The sequence below is a fragment of the Planococcus citri genome, chromosome 2 (assembly GCF_950023065.1).
Source record: "Planococcus citri chromosome 2, ihPlaCitr1.1, whole genome shotgun sequence".
Taxonomy (NCBI): Eukaryota; Metazoa; Arthropoda; class Insecta; order Hemiptera; family Pseudococcidae; genus Planococcus; species Planococcus citri.
In genome coordinates, this window is record NC_088678.1 from 52138675 (window position 1) to 52149097 (window position 10423).

Sequence of the window (10423 nt, forward strand, 5' to 3'; positions counted from 1 at the left end):
GGTGCATGATTTTTCCAATTTATCGCACTTGTAGAAATTTGTGATTAATGATGGGGCTCACTTGGTGAAACAATCTGTGCTAGAAATTACGCTGAGGTGAAAGGGAACTAACATAGTCATTCCAATTTCCAACTAAACCAAAGAAAGGCCATCGGAAAGAAATTGTATTGATCAGTTCAAAATTAGAATTTTCAGAACTTCTGTCAGTGCAGTTAATTTTTTCAGACCACATAATTATAATGTTCGAACTGTTCTAATGTCACCAGTAGGTATAAAAATAAGTAGAAAGATTTTCTTTGTTAGGTGTTTTTTTTATACTATCAAAATTGAATCAAAAAACTGAAAAATTCACATATTGTATAATTCTTTCCTCACATCAGCACCAAAAAAAGGAGAAAAAAGTAGCTAAAAATTACATTTTCAAACACCTCCTACAATCATTAGGAAAACTTCAACATTGGAACCATTTCAATGAACATTTTCCAAAAATCTCATTTTTTTTTACAAAAATCACTCTTCAAATCGAAAAATAATCAACCCTGAAGTCATTTTTGGTAAAGGAAGTGCAGAAAAAAACTTGAATTAGATTTTGGATTACTCGTCTTCATTTATAAAAGAGAAGGGTATTTTTTAAACCCATCAAAGTTGCACCTGCAGAAGAGCCTTTAAATGAATTTTTAACAATAAGATGACAAAATTCACTAGAAAATTCAAAAACTTTGGGTTTTAAAATTTCATTTTTAGGATTGAAGAAAAATTATTGAGATTTTTAAATTCAATGACGACCAAAAAATGAGAAAATGTCTCAAAATTTGGTTATAATAAATTCTTTATAAATTGCTTGAATTACTGAAAATTACAAAAAAAATATTCAAAATTCTAAAAATTGAATTATAATTTGCCAAAAAATTGCAGAAATTTCGTCACTCTGACTTCTGGGCCATTCCACGTCAATTCGACCAAGAAGTGGTAAGGAGGGTCGGCGATTCTTTTGAAATTTTTTCTGTGGAAAGACCTTTCGAAGAGATGACCAATGGCGCAAATCGCAGCCCTGTAGCCCTTTTTTTAAAGGCTGCCAGGGGGTATCAAAGTTTTCGGTGAACTTGAAATATCATCCCTTTCAGCAGTGGATTACTCGATAAACGCGATCCCTACCAAAATGGATTTTTTCCGATAGGTAGTGGTTTTGAAAGACTGTTTGGTGATATCATAAAAATCAGTGTTGTCACTTTTTTTCGTACGAAAAATTAGCTCGAAAAGTTTCAAAACGTAGTTTTCATATCGTTCTGACTCTCAAAAATTCTGAAAAAAATATATTATGGACAACTTTTTATGCTGAACAACATATTAAAAAATTGGGATGGCGTTATGTCGTAAAGTAAATTTAAAAAAATTGAAAGTTTGCGAAAAAATACGATTTTTTGATTTAAAACATGAAAAAAGGTTTTGAGTGGTGAAGTTGACCCATTCAACCCCTATTTCTACGCATGCATTGAAAAAGTTGAAAAAACCCTTTCACTCGATGAAATAAACTCATTACAAAAAAATAAAAATTCGAAAAAATTCAATTTTTAATTCCAAACACCAAAAAAAGTTTGAATTTATTCTCTTGTCTTATTTTGACCTCTTTCTGACGTATTTCATGATAAAGTTGATAAATAAATCACACACATAGCAAAAAAATTAAAATTCGTTTTTTTTTTTGAATTTTTTCGAATTTTGATTTTTTTGTGATGAGTTTATTTCATGGAGTGAAAGGTTATTTTCAACTTTTTCAACGGATACGTAAAAATAGGGGTCAAATGGGTCAATTTCACCACTCAAAACTTTGTTTCATGTTTTAAATCAAAAAATCGTATTTTTTCGATAACTAAAAACTGCAAAAAGTTGAATATAATGAGTGAAATTCAAATTAACTTTGCATTTACATAATTTTAAGAAGACGAAGTATCTCAAAATTTGAATGAAATGTTTCAAAAATCAAAATTAGGTTAGGTAATGTCGTCCAATGAAGAGAACGAGAAGGAAAAAAACGATTCGTGAACGAGATTTTTGGCTCATAATTTTTATGTAGGTATAAATCACGAATTACAGCGAATCCACGAAATTTTTGATCAGAATCAGATCATTTCTAACCCTACCAGAAACCTTCCATTTTTTTGAGGTTAATAATTTCAGCTTTGGGGCCAAAGTAAAAATCATTGATAGTTTTGAGTTGAACACAAAATTTTAATTCAAGTATGTTATACTCGTAAAAATAAATTTGGTTGAGTTTACGAGAATTCATTTTGAAATTCCCATTTTTGGAATTAAAAATTTCAGTTTAGGCACAAAAGTGAAAATTATTGCCATTTTTAAAATCGGCTACAAATTTTAATCTATTTTGAGTGATCACAAGCAAAGGTAATTAGGTATCTATTTTTATTCCAAATGGTTGAAATTTATTCATTATTGAAGACTGAAGTAAATTTTGCCAAATTTTGAATTTCTTTATAGGATTGCTCATGTTTATGTTGTTGTTGTTTTTTTTTAGGAGGGAGGATATCTCAGATTAATTATAGATTTACGATGCCCTGGTGGTTGGGTAAAAAATTGCTATAAACTTGATAAAGGTATCTATGTATTTAAAATGCCATGAAGTGTAACTTAACCAAAGGTCTGATGGGTTGAATTCACATTTGAGGCCAGAGAACTTCCTCGTCATCACAAGTACCTAAACCAATTAGTTTTTTCTCTCTCTTAAATTTGAAAGAACGAAAGAGAGAGTATTTTTTAGGCAGTAGGCACCATCCCTAAATATATATGTAGGTAGGTACACCAGATTGCATCTGAATTTTCAATTAGGTACGTTCTTTCACTATAATTCTTTTGAAAAAAAATATAGTAATATCAAAAGAATAAACAGAAGGAGATTTCTTCACATTTTAAAAAGTATATCTTCATACTTTTCAAATTTTCCAATAAAAAATAGGCCATTTTACATTTGATGAAGGTAAATTTTTCATCACATTGCTTTGAAAAATCTCGACTTATGATATAGTTTAAGCCAAATCATCGCATGAAATTTTCGAAAAACAAAAACCAAACAACTCACTTTGATATATCTACAATCTACGTATACGTATACCCATACTTACCTACCTACATGCAGCAGGTAAAGAAACACACTCATGTAAAGATGAAGTACCCAACTACCTACCTACGAGAATACGAGTATATGAGAAATTCATTTTCAATATGCCATAACCAAACGGACATATGACACAGTGAGTTACGTTTAATAGTCAGGCATCAATTGTCATTTATTTTTAAAAAGTTGTCCTGATTCGGCACGTGTTTCAATCGAGTCCTTCAGCACACACTTCTGTAGATACGAAGGTACATATTTCCATCGACACCACGTGAAATGAAGCCTACACGAAGAGGACTGGTATGAAAGAATTCGGATCAATTTTAAGCAAATAACACGAATTTCGTATTACACCGGTAAAATATTCATTTTGAAATAATACTCAGCTAAACCCAAACATACGACTACAAAGGGCTTTTTTTCCACACAACGGTGCAATTATTCGACAAAAAAATCTTTTTGAAAACAAGCTAGACGAATTATTTTAACAACCTAGTGTTTCGCATAAATCGATCTACATATCCAATTTGCGGAGATTTTATAAAGAATTTTATGAACTTGAAAACGAGCCTTGAAACCATACTCGTCTCAAATGTATAGATAGGTAGGTACTTTTTATACTTATCTCTATACTCGTACAAAAAATATACCGCACTCGAAAAATCGCGTTTTCTCTCTTTAAACTGCAAGTTGCACACAATTTCCACATTCTTATCATATTATGTATCTGTACCTATACCTACCTACCTAGATAGCCTTAAAGCTTATGGAACATTCTGTTTTATTACATTTTTTTCAATTTTCAAACAATATCAACCTCGTATTTCTCGCAAAAGCGAAAATCCCACAAACAAGGTACCTAAGGTCGCTTTTTTACAAAGAGTTTTCAAACACCAAAGTATAAGTTTTATCATTGCTGAGTAGGTACAAGATGCTTTTTACTTGCGGTTTTTTGTTGAGGTAGAAAGATCGCCATAAATCCTTTTGCATAAACTTTTTTGGACGAAAATATTTCATTAAGAAACGCAGCAACGCCCTTTATCGGTCATCGTTTGTTGTCTGGGTTTGTATAGTTAGGTACCCAAGTGGAACTTTTGACAAGAATGTACCTGAGAATTTTTTTCCAGGTGATATTGCGTATAGATGTGTATGTCAAGTACGTACCTATATCTCACAAGTAGAAACAAATTAAATAATTGTACGGAGAAAAAACTACACGCGATGAAAATTTTTTGATAAAATACTCGAGAAATTTTTTCAATAAAATTTTTTCGTTGTTTTTGCTCAAGTTTATGAAATCCTTGTTTGGACTTTGAAGTAAAGATTTTCGTAATATTACAAAAAAAAAAAAAACATTCTCTACAATATTATAAAAAAAAATCTAAACTATATTTCACATCAATTTATTGCAATTTCGCTGGCAAAATTGAATTCAACGAAATAATCGACACCATTATTACTAAAAAAAAAAGTCGATGTTTCTAGTTTCTGTGGCCATTAATTATGGTCACTTATCGTAAGTTAATTAAATATATATTTTACTAGAGGGTATAAAAAACAACGTCCAGATAAGTTTTTCCATTCCTGATATCGACGTTCATTTGAGAATCAATTAAGCGAAAAACGCCCCAGGTGTATTTTGAGAAACTTTCCAAGTCACCGAGAATCGTTTAAAAATTAATTTTTTTCATACAGATAGGTCGAAATTTATCGGGGTTCGAAAAATTCACCGAAGATACACACCGGAAGGTTGCATTATTAGTAAACTTTAGTATTCGTCGTAAATTAAATCAAATAACCTGCAGAGTATTTTAAAGGCAAGTTTCGAATTGTTCATAGGCCTTAAGTATATTATACAGCATTTTGCAACTGTTTTCGCGAGTTAAATTCAACATAAAATCAAATAGGGCTAAGTAATTTGAAAATTATCAGTAGTCGAGATTCATACCTACCTGTGAACATTTTCTGATCGATGATAATAAATTTAAGAAAATTATGAAACTAAAAAATAAGTAAAATATATAGGTTGCTGTGGAACGTTAAATGAATAACTTGATGGAGACTGGAAAATTTTGCCTGTTTTTCAATAGCTTAATGTGTACTTGAGACTAACTATGGGGTTTATGCGAATCTAGAGGGATCATTCGGCATACGCACATGCGATCACGGACACGACTTGTACTTCAAACTGAAGTGGTAAATATTATGATATAGGTATGAAGAATGCTTTTGGGTATCTTTGGAAAGTTAAATATACCTATGCATCTAATCTTGGGATAATGAAACATACCTATGTCCGGAATCGTCGACATGATTTTCAATTGAAGTGGATTTATTCAATATTGTAACCGTCAGATTATTGAGTTATATATGTACTTGATCCCTGAAGAGCATGACGTACGTAAAATACCGAAAATTGGATGACACACGTGCGTGAAAAATCACTAAGGATTTCATCATCCTGCCGAGTACCATAAAATAATTTTCACGCACGAAGTTCTTAATGATAACATAAGCTTGTTTATTAGAATTAAAACAATACAACTACTTATGCTTTAGTCGAAATGTCTGATAGAGAAATTAATCCAAGCATCAGAATTATTTACACAAAGAAAAATTATCATTTTAACATGCATCGATATTAAAAGATAACTCGGCAAGGATTCTTTTGAATGCATGCAAAATGTATTAAAAATGTCATAAATTTATGGTATATCATGTCCTAGGGAATGAACACCTACCTACGTTTATTTTTATATAAATAAAGCATTAGGTATCTGAAATTAATAAAATAGTCTCGATAACATTGGTATACGACTCAGTATAAATTACCTAGCTAACCAATCGGAGTTCCAAGTATTGGATAGGTACCTTTAGAAGAGTTGTTCTCGTTGAAATTGTGAAAAAGTCTTTTAAAAAAATAAAAATCACTCCGGAGTGAAAAATATGTGCACTAAACGTGAAACTGTTCCTGCGACCAATGGTCTGTCTGGTGGTCATTTTGAATCCAAGTTATCGGATTCCAAAATTGATTACAATTCTTTTTTCACACCGGTTGCCAAAGCTCGGATTCCAAATTATTTGAAAATTATGGGTGAGTTATAGTGAATTCTTCTAAATAGGTAGATATTAATTTTTCTATGTATTTCCTATATTTACTTGTGGGTATCTATGTACCGGTAACTAAAGAACATTTTTACCAGAAGTTAATAGGCTACTGTTTTGTTAACTTCTTTATCAAAATTGATTTTTTCAAACAAAACAAACCTGTGTGAATACCTGATTACTTCATTTCAACCTTTCATTCGAAAATGACTATAATTATATGAAATTCTGGAGTCAAAGCGAGTTTTTAATTTTTCACTAGAAATTCCAAATTACCCTACTTTGGATGGACCATAAAAAAACGTTAGTACTTGTGTCCTTTTTTTTTCCAAATCGGTGAGTTGAAATGAAGAAATTACATTATTCACACTGTTTTTTTTGTGGGAAAGAATGAATTTTTAATTTTTAAAGCTTTTTTGTATGTTCATAATTTTTGAAAATTTGAAAGTTCTGAAAAGGACTTTGGCATCTAAAATTTTGGTTATGGAAATCTTACAACATGGAACAATTTTGGTTGCATACAAATCCAGGGGCGTCTGTTCAAAAAGTTCCCTCACATGTACTTGAGAAAATTTTTCAGCTTTCTCAAATAAAAAAATCAATATTTTACTATTATACCTACCTATTTTATATTGATGTGTGATAAAATTGTTTCGTTTTCATTATTCATTTCCTTACACAGGAGATAAAATGTTGAGCATTCAAGGCAGAGCTTACAAATTCTCAACTGGAAGTCCCAATCCCGAATGTTTTCCTTACGAAGAGTTGACCGTTAAATTAAAAACCGGCGTGACCTTTCAAATCAAAGGACAGCAGCTGAATCAATCCTTAAATTACATGCAAAGCAGCGGGTAAGTTTACCTACTAAATTCAGCAAAAAATATATATTCTCATCATGATTTTTCGAAGTTTTCAAAAATTCTGGAAATATTTTCTTGAAGAATTTGTGTCCTTAACCTACTTGTATTTTATACAATAAAAATGTCAAATGACATTTTGTATGCTCATCAGATACCAACCATTGCTGGATTTACTGAAAAGTTATCAAGATTTATTCCACGGTGACCAAGATTGGGAAAAGAAAGATTTGAGTACAACTTCAGGAAGTCTAGGGGGGCTTCATCAGCTATTGGAGATATGTGTTGCACCAGGAGATCCTGTGTTGGTTCAATCCCCTCTATACACAGGAGTAATTAGTGTGGTAAGTAGGCATTTAGTTTGTTAAAAATTGAATTTAAAGTTCAATTTGGAAAGGAAATTATCATTCGTTCTTCACATTTTTAATTTCAACTTTCAATAATTTAATTTTGTACCCAGCCATGAAATCCGTTCATTATACCCTCGTGTCTCTCACATGGGCAAAAAAAAATAGTGAATTTAGGTCTATCTATTATGACAATTTTTTTTTCCTGAATTTTCAGTTACATCCTCTGAATGTAGAATTCATTGAAGTAGAAAGTGGTGCAGGTGGAATCTGTACTCAACGTTTGGCAAATACTTTACACGAACGCCGAAAAAGAAACTTACCGATGCCTAAAGTACGTATAATTTGTGTATTATTCAAGAAGTGGGTCAAAGTTTCATGCAGGTGTTTGAAAAGTACACCTAGGTAGTGTATGTTTTGTTCCTACAAAATGACAAAAGGCTCAAGCAAAGACAACCGCAGCTTGAGACACCTTTTCCCAGAGTTTTTCTCGTATGAAAAAAATCAACAAATGAGCCCAATCATTGTTCTCAATTTTTTCTTGCGTAGGTTTTTTACCTTAATCCAGTTGGTTCCAATCCTACCGGAGAAATTATCTCAGTTGAGAAAAAAAGAGAAATATACAAACTAGCTTGCGAATATAATCTATTGATTTTCGAAGACGATGCTTATTTCTTCCTTACTTTTAATTCGGTAAATAAAATTCTTCATAAAAAAATCAAGTAAAAAGTATACAATACAAGTAATGTAACATTTTCGACTTTTTCTATTTTTTCTGATCCATAATTGAAGGAGTTCCCGCGGAGTTTTTTGTCAATGGATACCGAAAATCGAGTGGTTAGATTTGACACAATATCAAAAACCATTGGAGCTGGACTCAGAACAGGATACGTTACTGCTCCGAAAGAGATTATTGCTAAATTGGATCTTGTGAAAGGAAGTTCAAATTATTGCACTCCATTTGGTCAAGTAAGTCATCCCAATTCAATTAATAAAATCATAATTTGTTTAAATTGCAGATATAACTTACCTAGAAGGTCTAAATTTCATTCTTTTATTTTTCAGGTCGTTGTTTACGAAACACTAAAGTCAATGGGACTGGATGGTTTCATGAGTCACGTAAATTTTATTCAAAACTTTTATTACGAACACTTGAAGATAGTTATAAAATGTCTGGATAAATATTTCAGCGGTGGGTAACTAGAATGTAAAATTTCCATCATCGACAAGCTTAAACAAGGTCTAATTTTCTTCCAGATGTCGCTACGTGGAATATTCCAGGAGCGGGTCTTTTTGTTTGGTTGACAATAAAAAATGTTGATCACATTTCGGACGGTTTTATAAACAAATGTCTCAAAGAATTAGTATTTGTAGTACCCGGATTTTCATTTTATGGAAAAAATCGATTATCACCGAATTTAAGATTGTGCTTTTCTTTGTTGGAAAAAGACGAAATTGAAGAAGTAAGTTGACGGAAATTTTTAGAATTTTAATGCATGAAAATTGGTACCTATAGTAGGTTCTTGATACATACGAGTCTTCTATCGTGATTGATGTTTGGTGTTGTTTTCACAGGGGATGGAAATACTAGCTCGACTCGTCAAAGAAGAGATAGTAGAACAAATGAACAATAAATATAAAACAAAATATGGAATACTTCCAAAATGATGGCTTGCATTATTTTGTAAGTAACTATGTCTTAAATTTTAGCATAATAGTGTTACTTTTTACTTTGTACCTGTACCTAGCCATATACTCAATGTTATGTTATCAAGGACAGTATCTATCTACATATTTGTATATTTACCTATATTTATTTTAGAGTTTAAATTATCTACATCAAGGAATAATTAAATTTTTCAATTGCCATATTGCCTATTTAATAATAATCAAGTTCGACGAAGAGTTCAATCTTGGCCTCATCGTAACTGACAAATTGATCAAATCTTTCACCATATAAATGAAAAGATTAAGCTAGATATTCATTTTTATGACTACATAATACCGAAAATTAAATACATATTGCAACATTAGTTCTCTGCACATTCATTACTGAAGGATTACCCAGAAGAATTGTCCATATAATGGCCAGCTGTGAATAATTGGTTTCCCAATTCAAACGGTACCTAAACGGTCATTTACATTATTTACGCCACCAACACTACAACGAATATCATATACTTTGAGCTTTTCTCTACCGGTTACACGTCATTAACTGTACTCCAGGGTACTCTTGTATTACCTATCTTTCGCACCGAACCATTGAATCGGATACCTACTCATAGCTATTTCCTCAAGCTGTCAAACGTATCGCCAACTAGATAGGTGTAACATGTGCATCTGTCCCCCATCGCTTACACATACCATAAGCTATACATACCTACTTCAATCAGCTATTTCTATACGTCACAACATTATGTTTATATCAGTAGGTACTTCGATGTACATTATTTATTTCTATAGCATATAGTTTCTCCAACGTCTTTTAGTTCTGGACAGCGACATGTTTTACTTTCAGTTAGGTATACCTACCGAAGTAAGTATAGTATCGCTGATTTACAAGTAAAATGAAGCAACCGAGTGGTCACTGAATTTTCGTCAAATGTTGCTCCAAAATTCCTCTTGGTCCGAGGAAAAATACGAGTGCACGAAGCTATAGTGGTAATTAAACTCGTCTGTAATATTGATGTCTCGTGTTCGTTTTCGATGCTACCCACCCAGTACACTACCTACCTACTTCCCAGACCACATCAAAGAAATATGCTGAAACGTGCGAACATATTTTCATACCACAATCTACCCTCATCTATGAGGCATTTAATCATTAATTTTGTACGAATAAAGAACAACCGCCAGAGTAACTTAGATAGGTAAGTACGCACCAGTTATCGATTTTCATCACTAGCTACGAAAGTGGTTTTGTCATTGCGAAATAAGTATCTTGGTACGTGAATTCGAATATCAAATATTTTTCGTACTTAATC

At 31.9% G+C, this 10423-nt stretch overlaps 1 protein-coding gene across 1 annotated transcript; it reads left to right on the plus strand.

The window, feature by feature from the left end:
* Nucleotides 1–6076: 6076 nt before the first annotated feature.
* Nucleotides 6077–9107, plus strand: LOC135834097 (kynurenine/alpha-aminoadipate aminotransferase, mitochondrial-like). Its single transcript, XM_065347935.1, has 9 exons — nt 6077–6224; nt 6918–7086; nt 7247–7436; nt 7657–7773; nt 7989–8132; nt 8232–8408; nt 8505–8631; nt 8697–8902; nt 9015–9107. Exons 1-9 carry the CDS (start codon nt 6077–6079, stop codon nt 9105–9107), a joined length of 1371 nt encoding a protein of 456 aa, XP_065204007.1.
* The last annotated feature ends 1316 nt before the right edge of the window (nt 9108–10423 follow it).